Source organism: Plectropomus leopardus, chromosome 17 (genome assembly GCF_026936395.1).
Source record: "Plectropomus leopardus strain MGB_pleo_1.0 chromosome 17, ASM2693639v1, whole genome shotgun sequence".
In the NCBI taxonomy this organism is placed as follows: Eukaryota; Metazoa; Chordata; class Actinopteri; order Perciformes; family Serranidae; genus Plectropomus; species Plectropomus leopardus.
The window spans coordinates 11,698,643-11,716,161 of NC_142192.1; the positions used below are offsets into that span (position 1 = coordinate 11,698,643).

The 17,519-nt window shown below is 39.1% G+C and overlaps 2 protein-coding genes across 2 annotated transcripts; one reads left to right on the top strand and one right to left on the bottom strand.

The window, feature by feature from the left end:
* The first annotated feature begins 603 nt into the window (after positions 1–603).
* ggcta (gamma-glutamylcyclotransferase a) lies at positions 604–5,211 on the top strand. Its single transcript, XM_088090896.1, has 4 exons — positions 604–1,089; positions 3,053–3,198; positions 3,771–3,903; positions 4,014–5,211. Exons 1-4 carry the CDS (start codon positions 835–837, stop codon positions 4,137–4,139), a joined length of 660 nt encoding a protein of 219 aa, XP_087947022.1. The 5' UTR covers positions 604–834; the 3' UTR covers positions 4,140–5,211.
* A 153-nt stretch (positions 5,212–5,364) lies between these two features.
* Positions 5,365–15,031, bottom strand: adnp2b (ADNP homeobox 2b). The gene is made up of 4 exons (XM_042507097.2): positions 14,700–15,031; positions 12,172–12,293; positions 10,437–10,541; positions 5,365–10,064 (listed from the first exon to the last, which is right to left on the bottom strand). The coding sequence occupies exons 2-4, from the start codon at positions 12,277–12,279 to the stop codon at positions 7,023–7,025; spliced, it is 3,255 nt and encodes a 1,084-aa protein (XP_042363031.2). The 5' UTR covers positions 12,280–12,293; positions 14,700–15,031; the 3' UTR covers positions 5,365–7,022.
* Between the last annotated feature and the right edge of the window lie 2,488 nt (positions 15,032–17,519).

Sequence of the window (17,519 nt, forward strand, 5' to 3'; positions counted from 1 at the left end):
GCATGGTTCACAGGGTTTGTTTTGCTTTTGTTGCATGGCTTAATAAAGAGCATTTGCATGGAAATGTGTATTCCCCAAGAGCTAATTAGAGAAGAAACAAAGGAAAAAAGAAAGGAATGCTTTGTTTTGGAAAATGAAAAGGGAGACCAGGAAGTTTCTCACATAGTGCATAGTAACTCAAAATTAAATGGTCCAAACTGAAAGTAACTTGTATCAGAATCTAAAATTCTATAATTTTTACTAAAATATCAAGTGAAATTTACTGAACCCATAGCGGTAACACAAGGTTGGGATAATTGTTAAATTTGAACACCTATTATAAGCGCGTGTGCGCTCTTGGAGACAGGACCATGAACATTCTGTTGCCAGGGCAACAGAATGTTCACGTTTCCTCTCTGTCAGTTTCTGCTTTAGCAAACGTTCCAACAGGAAATGCACTAGAACCGATTTAGGATGTTTATTTTGTCAACCTTGAAACGCTTGATAAATTACAATTTAAATATTTAATCCTTAACCTCAAATGACAATTCGGACAGTACGAGGATGGTTGTGATCGCACTGGAGCACCACAAGAGGCCGCTAAAGATCGGCATCGTAACCGGAAGTACATAAAAAACATGACTGAAGGACTAGTACAGCCGCAGCATCACTTCGCTATAATACATCCGTGGTCAGATGATAAGCTCCAGAAAAGTGGCAACTTGTATATATTCTCAGCAAGTGTATATGATGGTTATGGTTGTCAACATGTTTTGCAGGGTCATGTATGTCTCTGATAACCGCTGTGTGTGCTTACAGCACTGAGTCGCTCACACTCGCGTTTTCATTGACTGAATGCTCCTGAAACCTCTGTTAGTCTGCCTCGACGGCGGGGACACGGAAAGGCAGCCTCTCTGGCTTTGGTACACCGACTCCTCTGTCTCAAGCTTTAGCTGCTCTGCTCCGTCTCATCTCGGATATCGGAAGATGTCTCTTGTTGCCAGAGCCGACGGTCACTTCATGTATTTCGCCTTCGGAAGTAACTTATTGAAGGAAAGACTGCAGATGGCAAACCCCTCTGCGGTGTTCCTCACCACCGGCCGGCTGAAGGTAACCCATCACTCTGTTCTTATGTTTTCATTCATACTAATATCACGTTTGTGGCATGTGGGAATAACCAAACACATGCGGCGTCGAGCCTATTGCTCGCGTTACAGCTTAATGCCCGTGAACGCACCATGGTGGCACAGACGTAGCCTCATTTTTACATGCAATGGTCAGTTTTGAGATTTTGGGCTATTTTGTTACCATGGCGGTATCTGCTTTCAGAGTAGTGGAAAGAAAACGTCACGGTTTATTTTACGTCACGGTTGTTTATTTTAGTTGAAATGAATGCAAGAAAAACACGTTTAATCAGAGAGTGGATCGTTTGCATATTAACATTAACTTTCAGAAAACATGCAATGCAAAAAAAAAAAGAAAAAAATAGTAAAGGCAGTCTGCTAGGGAAGTTTCATGGTGATCTATATTAGTTAGTAGTTCACTTTTAGGATCTTACTTTTACTCTAAAAATGTACGGAACTTTATATCTTTAAAGGTATTTTTCTCAAAGTTTATTTCCCTCATACTCTGATCTGAAATCTCCACTTCAGTAGTGCTTACATACACAAAACCTTCCAACGTTTCGACAGGTTTGTTCATGTCATGTATAATCTAATCTGTTCCTAAGAACATATTTATATATGGATTTTCTGTTTTGTGGAGTTATAATTACCCCTGTAAAAACTTTTGACTGTACTTCATCAACACAGTAACCCCCCAAAAATGTGTTTGCTGCAGATTTCTGTTCAGGAAATGAAATGCAATTTTAATCAGATAATTTATCATTTTCATATTTCAACACAAATAAGAACTGTTTCAGTGTAAGCAGTCAGCTGCAGAAGTGTCATGGTGATAGTTATTAGTTTAAAGTTTTACCCACTTCACCTTTGCAGATGGTAATGATTAAGCATGCTGTTATAACCAGTTGTAACCACAGTAGGTAGCCTGGTTATTTTTTAGCTGTGGTTCTTAAACTTATTCTGTGAATCCTGCAAAAATACTTTGTTACAAGTGAGAGTTGTGCATTCAAAATTAGAATTATGTAAAAGTTAGTAAGTAAAATCAGGAAAATATACTTAAATCTAAAAAGTTAAAGTACCCTATACAGAAAAATCTTTAAAAAAAAAAAAAACCCAAACAAACAAATAGAAATACCCCCTTAAAAAAACTTTAAAAATCCAAAACCTCAAACTTGTATAAAAAGAAAGACCCCCAAAACTTAAAAAAAAGTCAAATAAACACTAGCAAACTCAAAATTGTATTAAAAAAATCTTAATGAATTTTTTTTTTTTATGAATTTAAAGAAAAAACATGCAAAGCTTTAAAATAAAATAAAAACACCCCCCAAAAATGCATAAAAAGGAGTAAAAACATACAAAAACCCCTCAAAATTATCAACAAAATTGAATCCAAAACTCCTCCAAAACTCCAAATTATTAAAGAAAATGTGAAAAATACTTAGATGTTTATCAAAATAGTTGCCAATTACTTTTTTGACAAATTAATCAACTAAATGTTGCAGTTGTACCCATATGAACTGTTTTGCAATTTAATTTAGAACAAAACATCATATTTTATAAACTCTTCTTATGTGTTTTTATGCAAAAATCTTAATTTGTAAAGTAACTAAAGCCATCAGATAAATGCAGTGAAGTAAAAAGTACAATATTTCCCTCTGAAATGTAGCAGAGTAAAAGTATAAAGTTGCATGAAAATACGATAAAGTACAAGTACCTCAAAACCGTACTTAAGTACAGTACTTGAGTAAATGTACTTACTTACATTCCTCCACTGATTACTAGCAGCAGCTGTAACAACAGGCTCACTGGGGACACGGCTGAAAACACAAACACCCATCTTTGCATCACACTGAAATAAAAGGCATTTTTGTTTGAAATGCACAAAGCGCCATCACTGTTCAGAGCCTTTTGTCCTGTAAACCCCCATCACCGTCCCCTGTTTGTGTGTGCAGGACTATAAGTTGAACTTTGGCCTGTGGGAGAAACATGTGGACAACATGTGGCACGGCGGAGTGGCCACCATCGAGTCCTGTCCCGGGGCTGAAGTGTGGGGGGTCATCTGGACTTTGAGTAACGAAAACCTCCCGAGCCTAGACAAGTGAGAATCACAAACACACAGCGTTCGATCAGTTAATGTTTGTCACTTTAAACCTCTGGGACCTGAGAAACTTGATTTAATTTTGAACGCATGGGGGTAAAAACAAACAATGATCAATATGACAAGACGTCCTGGAAAAAAAGAGTGTGAGAAGAAATTGAAAATTTTGCCTTCACTTGAAAATTAGCTGCAGGGTTTTTTTTTAAATAAAAAAATAGTAAGAAATGTTTAGAAACTATATTCATAATTCTTATAAATATGTATTTAAACTATTTTATAGGGAAAAAAATATTTTATTTTAGTACTTCTTGGGTTAATTTACCTACTTATTATTATTATTATATTTTTTTTAAAAACGTTTTTCTTTTGCTTATTTTCAGGTAATTTCTTTACGAAGTACTTGCTAATTTTTGAACTATTACTTGTTAAGGTGTCCTTTTCGTGTATTTTTGGAAACAATCAAGCCGATTTTTCTCAGGTTTCAAAGAGTTAAATAGATGTGAAAGGCATTTGATAGCAGCACAAGTGACAGTGCGGTTTTCAAAGAATTAATCTTCTCTTTGTGTCCTCAGCCAGGAAGGAGTTAGTCTGGGAAAGTACTCTCCACTGACGGTTTGGGTGGAGACTGACAAAGGACCGATGCTCTGCAGGTCTTATCAGATGAACAATTTCCACGCCTGCCCTCCGTCTCCTCAGTACAAACAGGTGTGTGCATGTAAACAATCAAACACCTATTCTACACAATGACACGTTTTTTGTGTGTGTCTGCATCAGCGTGTTCATTTGAATGTCTCTTCCTCTGCGTTGCATTTAAGGTGGTGTGTTTGGGTGCAGAGCAGAACGGGCTCCCAGCGGAGTATCTGAAGAGGCTGGAGGCCATTCAAACCAACAACTACAGCGGTCCCTCAATCCTCGATCAAATCAGATCAGTCATGAAGTAGAGTTCACCACTTTGGAAACTGCAGCTGACAAAAAAAAAACCTCACTGCAAGGTCCATTAACTAGCTTTTCTGAGAACAGAAAGAAAAAAAGTATAGAATAGCTAATAATCCTTTAAAACCTCAATTGACACCAATTTTCTCATGCTGCATTCAGATGCCTTTCACAAGCATTTTAACCCTTTAAACTGGCAAGAAATTGGGAAATTGGGGTGGGGTGGGGGCATATGAAGAAACTAGAGAAACATTTCTGGAAAACTATAATTGTAATTATTAGAATTCTAAGTTTAAACTTACGTTGCAGAGAAAAAAATTGACCATCAAATAAATGAATTAAATATATATATGTAAATATCTCCTTAAATTATTTTTTATGATCAAATGATTTTTCCCGTTACAGAAAAAAAGACTTACAAAAAGGTATATATATGGCATTATTTAAAGATAATTACAGCTAGCTGGTATACATCAAGCAAGAAAAAATGAACGAAAGTGAGAAAATGAAGAAATGTACATGATGGTAAACAAAACTTTTGATGCCTATTAGAGCTGCGTTATGTTGACAGCTACAGAAAATAAAAATGCTGTTGTGTTACATTATGTGGAAGGTTATTCACAGAGGGTTTCTATACCAATTTCATTGCACCCCACCAAATTCCATGACTTTCCCAAAACTTTTAATATTTTTTAAAAATTCATTACTTTTCCAGGCCTGAAAAATACTGTGAAATTCCGTGACCTTTCCAGGTTTTTCATGAGCATGGTAAGCCTGAATAAGATAGTGAGTGGACCTTGAGTGAAGTTTTTCTTTGTCAAACTATTTCTGTGGCCAAAGCTAAAAGACTTAGGATGTTTAATTGGCACCTCCATGTGGCCAGAAGTTGGTACTGTATGCACCGGGCTCAGCACGTGTTGCTGGACCCAACACGTTGGATTTTGAGCTGCTATGAAACGATGTATTTTTATTTTAGAGCCATCGGAATGTAAGACTAAACTTTTGGTGAAGGGCAGAGCATTGTTTAATTTCAGCATTTCTCAGGGTAAATATTAAACACTTATGAAACACTCTCAAGAATCTTGTCAGTATTTATTTTGTCTTTAACCAATGTGTCACATTGCTGCTGATAAATTAACAAACGCCAGATATTCACTGAAAAAAACATACCTTGAGGTGCTTCAACAAAGCTTGATTTAACACTAATGGGTTTATTGCAAAATAAAAAAATCCTTTACGCAAAAAGGAAACCACTTTATTTGTTACAGCACAGTGGCCTTGGACAGAATGATAATCAGTACCTCTCCCAACAGATTTGATAATCTTATAGAAAATACAAGTGTAGTACAAAAAAAAAACAGCTTTCAGGAGAACAGAAGATATATGGTAAACACCCAATAACTTCTTTTATATTTCTGTTGAATCTCTACGTAAATGTCTACAAGTTTATGCAAATATGTAGACTTCACAATGGCACAAATCATAATTTCATCTGACAACAACAAAAAAGGGTCATGCAAGCAAGATGGTCGGAGATGTAGAATAACCGAGAATTCAGCTATCTGACAACTCAAACATTTGTACATTCTTAAGGATTTTGGCTTCAAAACAGCAAAATGAACATTAACCGTCTTCATGAGATGGTAGGCAATAAAACATTTTACTGCTGATTTGTATAAATACAGAGGCGGGAGTGGTGTGAACAGTCTGCAAGGTAGGAAAAAAAAACCCAAAGCTTTGACACACATAGGTCCAAATATGTGAAAAAACACATCAATTTATAAAGAGGAAAGTATAATATAATGATAAACTAAGTATGCCTTTGTACTTAAAGGGATAGTTCCAATTTTTTGAGGTGGGGTTGTATGGGTTACTTCAGTCAGTCTATTACATACAGTAGATGTCAGTCTCTTGCTCCTAGTCTGTGTACTAATGTGGAGGAGTAGCCAACAACAAATCATATTTTAGCCCCCCATGCCCCCCCCCCAAAAAAACTTTATCAGTTTAAGATTTCCCTTTATTGAAATTAGGAGCTGCTGGTCCGCTGCTGCTTTGAAATAATTAGTCTGGATTCACCAGTCACTTAATAACACAAACAAAAAACAACCAAATTGATCAAATCCTAAAGTCACACTTAAACACAAACAAGCTATCTGGTAGAGGCAGCGGTAGGCCAGCACCTCCTGTGATCAGCGATGTTAAATCACTGTTTTTCTCAATGGATTCTGGCTTTGAAGATAGCTATATGATGGCTTCATTTTCCCACAAAGTCTGACATTAAGAAAAAGCAGTGAAAACACTTAAACTGATGTTGATTTTGTTTAGCTTCCATGTCGGACTCCAGCCTGCTTTTCCAAACTGGGGGCATGCCGACCGCCATCCACTGTTTGTAATACACTAACCTTGAAGAAGTACCTCATATAACCACACCTGAAAAAATTCTGAACTATGCCTTGAAGTCTTAATCTTAGCAGACAAGCGATGATGTAGAAATCACTATTTTTACAAATAGGCTTAAATGAAGGGTGCAAAAAAAAAAAGGAGCAAATCAGTGCTTGAGTCAAAGTCAGTAGCCATTGTTAAATGAGATTGTAACCAGCAGCTCAACAGTTTGACACCATCATATCTCACAAACAATACATCTGTTTTTTTCATTATGTTCTCTGTGTTTATGTGGAAATTCGGATACAGACCACTGACAACATACTGGAGTCAAACAAAGCACTATTGATGCAGGCTACATTAAGAGACTGTCCTCACTTACAGGTACGTTAGGTAATACATTGTATGCACTGCATGATGAGATTCTCTCTGTCAACACAAAAGGCCATTGTTAGAGTATGTGTGTTTTTAATTAGGGATATCTGCATTTGCATTATTTTGCTAATTTCTTAACTTTCCATCTGCTCCACCTGTTCCCCATCTGCAACTTTCTCATTTCCACTTTCATCCATCGGCTCTGGTCCATCCTCACTGTGCTCCATCTGCTCTGTTGCATCGGCGGGCGGTTTTTCCGTCGGATCAGCAGGCAGCTTATCTGTGGTATCGACAGGCGACTGCTCCATAGTATCGGTGGGCGACTGCTCCATAGTATCAGTCGGCAGCCGTTCTTTTGGGTCAGCAGGTGGCTGCTCCATGGTTTCGGCAGGCAGCTGCTTCATAGTATCACAGGGCGGTTGTCCTGTTGGATCGGCAGGATGCTGCTCTGTGGTGTCGTCAGAATGCTCCTCTACGATATCTGCAGGTGGCTGCTGCTCAGGGATCAAGAGATTGTGCTTGAGTTTGTTCAGTTCTGTCATGTTGAAGCCGAGGAGGATGGCAGCCGAGTTCCTCTTGAGACTCTTCATGCACTTGCTGCGCTTCTTGCTGAAAAGGGCTGCCAACTCTGCTTTGGTGAGGTTCAGCCTCTTGCACAGCTCTTCGCACTCTGCTTTAGTCGCGTATGGGTTCAGGTTGAAGTACTTAGATATAAATTCTCTGCGCTCCTCGCTGCAGCGGCGCTCCACCGTGGTGGGCTCCAACACCAGCTTCACCATGGGATCGATATGAATCACTGGCTCTGGCTGGGGCAACAACTTCTCCTGCTCTCGCTTCTTGCGCATAGCCTCCTTTTGTTCTCGCTCCCGTTTGTTGGCCTCAATCACCTCCCTCCATGCAGCCTCCAGCCTCTTCTTGGACTGCTTTTCCGCTTCTGTCTCTGGAGTCTCTGCACGGGGTGGCGCAGCTGGAATCAGACGAGCCGGAGCTAAAGTTTGTTTCATCGTCAGCCCTTGTGGCATTTGAAGAAAATAGAGTGGCTGACTGAGTTGCGGAGCCAGTTTTGGCTGCTGCAGTGGTGCTACTGCAGGTTTGGGTGGTTGTGGTGGTTTTGGTGAACATCGGCATCGCTGGATGTGGAGCATGACTGCCTGCTGGGTGACCTTTCCTGTGTACACACCGTTGCAATATATGCACTTGAAAGCCTCGGTCTTGAGGATAGCATGAATGGTGGGCGCTACCAAGTGTTTTTGCTTCAGGTGCTGGAGGTGTTTGGATTCATTCTGAAACTTTTCATCACAGAAGGGACAATACGCACTGTTGATTTTCACAGGTGCTGGGCAGATTTCTGGCTGGCTGCTGGGCTGCAACTTAAAGAAGATTAGGTCAAGGGAATTTGTGACCAAGGCCAGATTGACCTCAGTGTCTCCTAGGACCTCTTTTGGTGCGGTGGTGTGAACGTCAAAGTAAGGGAAGAGGATACCTCCAACACCCTTAGAGTAGACCCTGTACTTCTGCCTCAGGAAATCACAGTACGCTTTGCTTGTGGGATTGTGCTGCTTTACGTGCTCAGCAAGCTGCTTGATTGAAAAGAACAAAGCTGAGCAATACAAACAATTCAGGCCATGCAGCAGGTGTTGGAAGACACTTTTTTCTGATAGTAAAATTTTGCATGTTAGACATTTGACAGTTTTGTCGGGCATTTTCTTTAAGAATGCCGCTCGGGCCGCAACGCTTTCTGACTTGGATGTGGCAGATTTTGCCTGGTGTGCGACCTCCGTATGCATGTCAAAGACGTTGGAGGGGAAGAGTTCATTACAGAGGGGACAGGTAATCCATTTCTTAGTTTGTGGTGCAGAGTTCCTTGTTTGCTCTACAGCCTTGAGAGGAGTATTTGTGCTCTGAGAGACAGGCATTGCTACTTGCAGCGGAGCAAACGTGTATGTGGGCATGCCATTCATCTTGTTGCCAGTCGGGATCAGGTGACTCAGCAGGGACTGTGATGTCAGCATAGTACCCGGTAGGGCGATTTGGTTCGTTGGTACATTTTGTGTGACCACAGCAGACTGAGATACAGCTCCAGTTCCGGCTGCAATGTTGGCCTGCAGTCCTGATGGGAGGAGAATTTGTTGCCTTTGTGGAGTCTGTTGTGGTTGGATAGATGGAGCTAGAGCTGCAGACGGAGCTAGAGCTGCAGACGGAGCTAGAGCCGCAGACGGAGCTAGAGCCGCAGACGGAGCTAGTGCCGCAGACGGAGCTAGAGTTGCAGACGGAGCTAGAGCCACAGGTGCCTGTTTCAGAGACATGTTTGACACCGTGGGAAGTTGGACCATAGATGGTCCTTGGGGTAAAGCACTTCGGAGGGCGATTGTGGCACCGGGCTGGAGCAAACCTTTAGCTTCAGCACTAGCTAGCTGCACTAGCGCTGACGCTTGAGGTGGCAGAAAAGCTTGGTTGGTTCCGGGGGCACAGATCAGAGTAGTGGTACTGTTTGTAGTTCCTTGTAATTGCTGTAATGCCACCACAGTCCCAGCAGGTTGTCCATTACTTGGCAAAACCAAGGACTTACTGTTAAACATTTGAGGTTGCTGTGGTTTAGGAGCAATACTTGGGAATGTCACAAACACCCCATTCCCATTAGGCGTTGCTTTAATGGTGTAGTTCTTGTTCTCATAAATCATACTCTGTACTTGTGTGCTGACTGAATAGTGCGACGGCTCAACCAGCATGTGATGCAACATTTGGTCCAAGTTTCCAGTGTTCACCTTGCACACCTTGCAACAGTACACTCTTAGGGACGTGGTCCCTTGAAGGTGTGATCTGTAACCGATATACTGTTCGGCCATACCGGCCAGGTGCTTGAGAATGATGTGCTTCTTCATCGTGAAGATAGAGGAGGCTGGAAATCCACATCTTCGACACTGATACCGTTCATTTCCACGATGGGTGGGTTGAGGCGCTTCTCTCTGCGGCTGTATGTAGGAGGCATGGAAGAACATCATGTGTTTCTTGAGAGACTTTGGGTGTCCGATGAAGAGGCACTGGGAGCAGGGTGCCAGCGCACAGAATGACTGCACATATCCGTGGCAGCGAGAGACGTGGCTCCTGAAGTTGTAGATGTTTTGGGAAGAGTACTTGCACAGACTGCAGCACAGAGATCGAGACCGATAAGGCCACTGAGGAGGAAAAGAAATGAACGGAGTTAAAATTTGGGGACAGTGTGTACAAACTATATTACATTCATACTAAGTTACACATCAAATAAGTATTTCACTCCTGGAACTACCAGAATGCACTGCACCACAGTGGACCAATAAACGCTCCCACTGGAGGAGGATGTAATGCTTTTAGTTCATCCGTTTTGACACAAAGGCAGGCCAGAAGTTTACGACAGTTCATTTAAACATATTACTCACATATATATATATATATATATATATGTAAAACTACTACTGTAATCAACAAGATAGGAATGAGTTAACAGGTCAGTAACATTTTTAATTATCAAAAAAAACTTGTACTAATCATCCAAACGTTTTCATATTCACCTTTTTCTCCATTCTGCCATTAAATCCATCTGTGAAATCAAACCACTCAGTTTCCTTAAAGGCCTCATCTTCTTCAGAGTCCTTCTCCGATTTTTCATTGAGTTCCTGCACAGTAAACGACAAACAAACAAACAAACAAACAATTCTTAACTTTGCCAAAAGGTAAAACGTGCATTCTTGCTTACTCCTTAATTTTCACCTCAGTGTAAAAACAGTGCACTCATAGATGCGGTGTAATTGAGAAATAGTTGACACATGTATATCTGCTGACTCATCCTTCACGATTTGAGTTTGATCAACCCACCAGAGTCAAGTGTAAAATCTCTGTCAATCCAACATTGCCATTAAGCAGTCATCCTCACGGATTTTCAACATTATCCACCTTGGCTCCATACCACAGAAAAATCATAACATCATAGCGCCGAACCCCACTTGTTGCCATAACAACCACAGACCAAAAACCCCCTGTATGCTTTCAATGTGACCATTACATCAAATTAAAGTCTTAATTGAGATATTTTGGCTCCAACTCTATTCACAGTCAACTAAATTACATTATTTTCAGACTGTGAGGCTGTTGCTGCACATAGTACCGTGTTGATTACATTAATGGCCGACATTGCAAATCAGCAGTGTTAAAACATGACTGATGTCGTCACCCATAATGTATATTAATTGTTATGAACAAATAAAACATGAAATGCATTTCTCCAGTCTTACAAGACTGAGTGGTGCAGCAGGACTGTAATTCTTGACTTATGTTTTGCAGAAAAACTGCTGCTTACACAAATCATCAAAACAAAATGAGCATAGTGTTTGTAACTTTTTGAGCTATTATGAAAAGATATATCTAAAGCCAACCAGTCTTATCTAACACTTATATACAAGTTTTCGATCAGACTACGGCTACAAGATATGAAAAAAAAAAAAATTACTTTGACAAATATTGCAAAAGGAGTTTCAGTAGGAATTGTAATTTTTGCATTTCACATTTACCGTGTTACGAAACTATAGAGTGCTCGAGGTAAGGGGTGCAACAAAGAGTCAATGTCAGCAGGCAAACATTGCCATTTATTGTTTAGTGTACCATTTATGTAAAACTACATAAACACATACAGAAATGCTTCACAAAGGAGGAGCCAGCGAGGCAGAAACAAAGGGAAGGGCAGCGAGCGGCGCTAAACCAGAAAACAAAGAAGACAAAACACACTCCCTTCCTTTAAAATAAAATCAACACTGCCTAACTACAGCTGACCAGCTGGGAAAAAGGAGTTAAACAAAAACCTACCTTTCTACTCTAATTGTAACTTTACAAACTGAAAATACACACACAGCAACCCATAAACCCTTGTGTCTCTAGATATGCAAAAAAAATCTGTGTGTGGTGCAATCCAGAGTAAGAAAGAAACAACAAACCCAAATAGGCCTATTTCCCAGGTCCCGAAATCCACTCTGTCTTTACTAGTGCCTCACACAAGTTAACAACACACCAAAATTCCAATAAAAGATAAAAAATAACAATGATGGGATTGCTGGAAAAAAGCATGTTAGCTTATGTTTGCAATATGATTTATGAGTCGGGGCATCTCTGTAGCATCAAAATACGTCATTTATAACAGTATGTTGTGATACATTTTCCCTTCATCAACGTTGGTCTTTTTTTTCCCAATAACGCTTCTACTAACTTTGCAGTCCTGGTTGAAACTGGAATATTACAGGCATCTTAAAGACGTACCTTCAACAGGTTTTGGCAGTCTTCCAGTCCGATCTCGCCAAGGATGTTTTTCACCGCCTTGCGAGCCTTTCGGACCTTCTCAATATTTCCAACTGGAAGCTGATACATTATTCCTCACAAGCCTTGCAGAGGAAGAAAAAAAAGATTTGATGTTAGGAAAAATTAACACCAGAGAAACAGAATGAGATTCAGTCTATTTGTATGATTTACACAAATAATCATTTTAAAGCCACAAGAATTATGATTGCACCAAAACTTTTATTCACTCTACTCATATCTGAGTGCATTAACGGTCACATACCTAGTTAAGGCCTTAAAAAACAACCACTATTGAAGAAAAATAAACTCACTTCCTCTTTTTACTAGAGCTGCAACTGCAGTAAATTTGGGAATAGACAAAACATTAAAAAAAGAATAGCAATACAAATAGCTGTGGTCAGAATGTTCAGGGTGTAAATAAACATCTAATTATAGTTATTAAATGCCTAAGGTGGACCATTTTATTACATCATACAGCTAGCAATAATAAATTAGATACTGTGGTGAAAACTGAGTAGAAAATACTAAATGCAGCATAAAGGCCATTGCTTTAAATGAGCAGAGGTGGTTTAAGTATTCAAATCCTCCACTTGACTAAAGTAGTATTACTACAGTGGAAAATGTATCTGTAAAAAATCAAAGTCTTGCATTCTGCTTATTTGAGTATAAGCACAAAATTGTACTTTAAAGTACTAATAGTACTTATTATGTAGAATAGCCCTTTTCACAATCATGTATATAATATTTTTGAATTATAATTATTGATATATTCAAGTGTTTATAATTTTAATGTTGCAGCTGGTTGGTAATTTAAATTGCTCCTTATACTGCTGGAAGGCTTAACCTGTATAAATATATTATACCCTATATGCAAATGTAGGTTATTGATACTAAATGTAAATAAACTACATGACTAGAGCTTTAAAATAAATGTAATGAATTAAAAAGTAACATATGTACTTGTGAAACATAAGGGAGTATAAGAAGACAGAAGCATAAAATGAAAATACTCAAGTAGAATACCAATATGTCAGAATTAAACTTATGTACAGTATTTTTTATATAGTTTTTAAAAGGGGTCTAAAACCAAGGTGAACAGAGAAACAACATAGCTTTCTCAGTTACGCCAAAGTAGACAAACAGTGGATGTGTTTCTGTGCTTACATTGGGGAAATACAGTATTGTCAAAAAGGCTTTAGACACCACAGATTTGTTGTTTTAGCAAAACTGGAATGAGGATATTATTCTTAGTCTCTTCATTAAGGTGTAAACAAAGAATACAGATAACATGTACAATGCATTAAAACAGCAAAACAAAACACAAAAAGTCAGATGAAAATGGCCTCTTCAGACTGAAGTCAATAATTAGTGTGACCTCCCATTACATGCAGCTCCTCTTGAAGTCTCTCGGGCAGACTATCTGAAATAATCTTCAAGTATACCAGACGATTAATACTGTTAATCTCATGTTGTCTGCCCAAGAAAGTTCAAGACATGCAAAGTGGAGAGAGACCACACTAAATACTCGCAACTTTAGCCTGTTAAAGTGATTTTTTTAATCAAATATTTGCCTTTTTCATACTGTATACATATTTCCTGTATGTTCTGGCTGTATTTAACTAAAGAGACTAATGAGAAATAAATATGCATGATCATTGTATCTTGCCAAAAAAGAAAAAAAGGTGGCCTTAAACGTTTGCACAGTACAGTAAAAATACCTCAAATTCATACTTAAGTACAGTATTTTGTTGAAAGAAAAACAGGATTGATCTCACACTTGAGAGCAAAGTAAACATCTTTTTTGTTGTTGTATTGGTTTTCCGGCTTTCTGTGGATGAATTTATCTGTGTATAGACTGGTAATGAATTTTATGTGTACATTTGTAGATGTATTTTATGTATGAATTTACTTTTTTTTCTCGTGGATGCATTCTCTTTTCGTTTTAACATTCTATTTTTTATGAAGCCTCCTATGGACAGATGTTACATATTAACGTTTTGCTATAAACATAAAACTCGTGGTTTTTGTGCGTAAATGCGCATTTCTAATGCCACTGCGACGTCCATATCAAATAAACTAAAACAATAATAAACTATAGCGTGAGTAAATGTTCTTAATCCACCAGTGTAAAAACGACAGCGTTAATGTTATATGGATATTATGTCTGCATAAGCAGAGTGGTCATATAAATAAAAACATAACATCTACTGTGCAACAGCTGATTTCACACACTCTGTGTGAATAATACACACAAGACTATTTACTGGTGGGTAAGAACAAACTTATTTCAGTGAGTTAAAGTGCTTGATTTAAATCACATACAAACTGTCCAAACCTTGCCCTCCTTGCTAACACTGCTGAGCGTCAGCAGCCACACTGGAGTCATTAAAAAGCCTCAGGTAGCACGCTGACAGCGATACTCCGGGTCACACCGGCCACGCCGCTCCTTCCTACTTAAGGATGCCCACAGCCTTCCCGCAGATATTTACCTCGTCCAATTTCGGTGTAGGTTAACGTTAGTTGTCGCTGTGCCACCTCCGGCAGGGCTACCGATTTCCACTTCCACCCGGCCCTCAACTGTGTGTGTGTGTGTGTATGTGTGTGAGTGTGTGTATATGTATGTGTGTCGGTGAGCTGGGTCTGCTGCCAGCGCTGCACGCAGATACTCATCCGAGCAGCATCCTCTGTCCACACACACCGCTGTACGAAGAGCGTGGTCAAATATAAAAGATGATGTTTGAGAAGCTCTGCAAGAGAGAAGTTATTTTTGGTCCAGCTTTTGTCCCTTTCTTCTCCTATTGAGGAAAAAATGGCGCTCAAGTTCAGGATCTGACGTAGTCGTCCTCATTTGCATACTGCACAAACTGACCAATGGGAGGCTTCTCAGCTTTAAAACTGAATAACTTTTTATTCTTTCATTGAGACTGTCAGCCATTGTTCTAGAGCGACCGGGTGATACATTTTGTCTTTCTGTTTTTGTATTTCATGTAACAACTCACCTGGTACCTGCTCTTTTCCATTCTGCAACAAATAGCTAGGTCGGGGGGCGTGGCTACTGCGCCCCCCACTGGCAGTCACGTGGTACAGGACTCAGGCTAACCAATGGGCTGTCGAGAAAATGAGCTAAATGGGCGGAGCCTTGCCCCGTGACGTCATATCATGCTACTTTTTGTAGCCAATTAAATCAAGCCATCATTTTGATAGGAGAGAGAGTGAAATTGATAGGTCAGATGTGTTTTGGCTAGCATAGCATCAAGTTTTAGGACTTTTTAGCATGTTTAACGATTACATTAGAAAAAAATGGCTAGCTACTTTGCAGCGAAACTTAATTTTAGATTTTAATGGGGAGTTATAGCTACTTGTAAAAGTCAATTAAAATCTTTTAAAATTTGTGTTTGACCATATACTAACAAACAAACGTGTTAACTCTCACACGAGTTTAGCAAAACCCAAGTTTGAATTACGGCCTATCAATTAACCTTCACGAATAGAGGTCAGTTTGTTTCGAGACAAATCAACAATTCGTCAATAATGCTAAAGCTATTTCACATTGGACTCGTGACCAGTGTTTGGTTGTTTCTAGTTACGCAATCGAATTACAAAAAAATCTAACTGTAATCACTTCCAGTTACAGAGACAAAATATGTTATTCAATTATAGTTACTAATCGAAATGTCAGTGATTACAAAGGGGGTTATACATCATCCATACGTCATACATGCATCTTTTTTGCAGGAATGCCTTCTTTTAGCGTAGCCCATTTATAGGACATAGACATTTTTCAGCTTAAGTGCCCAGTTTAACACATTTGTTAGAAAAGTAATAAAATGTAATACATTACACTACTTTGATGAAGTAATTAAAATAGTTACATTACTAATTACTACTTGAACAGGGTAACTAGTAACCCATAACCTTTGCTCACAACCTTTAACTTCAATTTACCACCTATGATGACACAATCATTTTATTAGCCATTTCACAGTAAAACAAGCCCAGACGTTAACGCAGTCCTTTATTCACACTAATACCTATTATATGTAGTTGGCTATTACAATTTCCCCACCTGTCAAATCTTAACTTGACCACTTTGTTTTTTGAAGTTCTGTTACATATTTGTACTTTAAGTGATGTACTGACCTAATTTAAAATTTGACCAACTTGATCACATCTACCATTGTGCCCTCTTGACAGGCGATGTAATCAGTGTCCTGAGCAAACAGAGGAACAACATGAGAGAGTGAAGTGTCAACATTCATAGTGGCTGCAGCTGATTACACCACGACAGCTCCTAAAGGTAAGACTGCTGAAGGATAACTGAGTTAGATGACATCCTCTCTTAAGTGAAGAGGAAAGAGATTTTTCACTGTCAGATTCCCTCTTGTCAAACCAATACAAGGTTATGCCACCAATCACAATCAGCCACTTAAGAGTTCATTCATGCTTGCTCAGTCACATAGTGAGCAGGCCGTGAATCAAGTTGCTCCTCAACTAATGTCAAATCAGTCAGCCCTCTGTTGTGACCTTGTAATTGTTAAGCCCAATTGTCGCCCTGCAGTGTCCTGTTGTGTGTGCACTATTATCGCTGCTACTTTCAAAGGCACTATTTATTCTGTAGACACAAAACATGCTTTCTTACCATGGCAACATGCAGCAAGTGGCAAAATACTCCCCACTCATCTATTTATCTTATTTCTAATCTAATTAAAATGCGACAATCACCTATAACAAGCACGTTAACACGAGACACTTTATTGGAGCTATAATTGCTCTCTTGGAGCGATGTTTGAGCTGAGATACTGTCTCACCCACAACACAAAAGAAACATTTCAGTGGCTGCAATAATGTTAAAACAGAGGAAATCAATGGCTTCATATTAGACGTGTATACATTAATCTGTCTTTGATAATGATGTTGAGGCTCAAAGTGAGCAATGGCTTAAGTAACCTACTTCAGTATAGGGCACTGGTAATACATATCAATGTAACATCATGCTTTATAAACAAGAATCTTATTGGGAGTCACACAAGCAGGTGAGAGCTGAGCGTGTGGTGCAGAAATTTCCATGCAGCTATGGAAATTACCAAAATTTCCCTTTTCCTCTCTGGCTGGCAGGTCACTGGCAAGCTGATGTTAAGTTTCCATCTCTGTGTTTCTTTAATTTCTGAATTAAAAGATGACTGATTGGTTTGAAAACAAGCACCATAACCACATATATAAATACTGCAACATAAAATAGCAAGAGGGTGAAGACATGTTGTAGATGCTTGTGTTTATTATTGATTTCACTGATTAAATGCTTTTTCCTG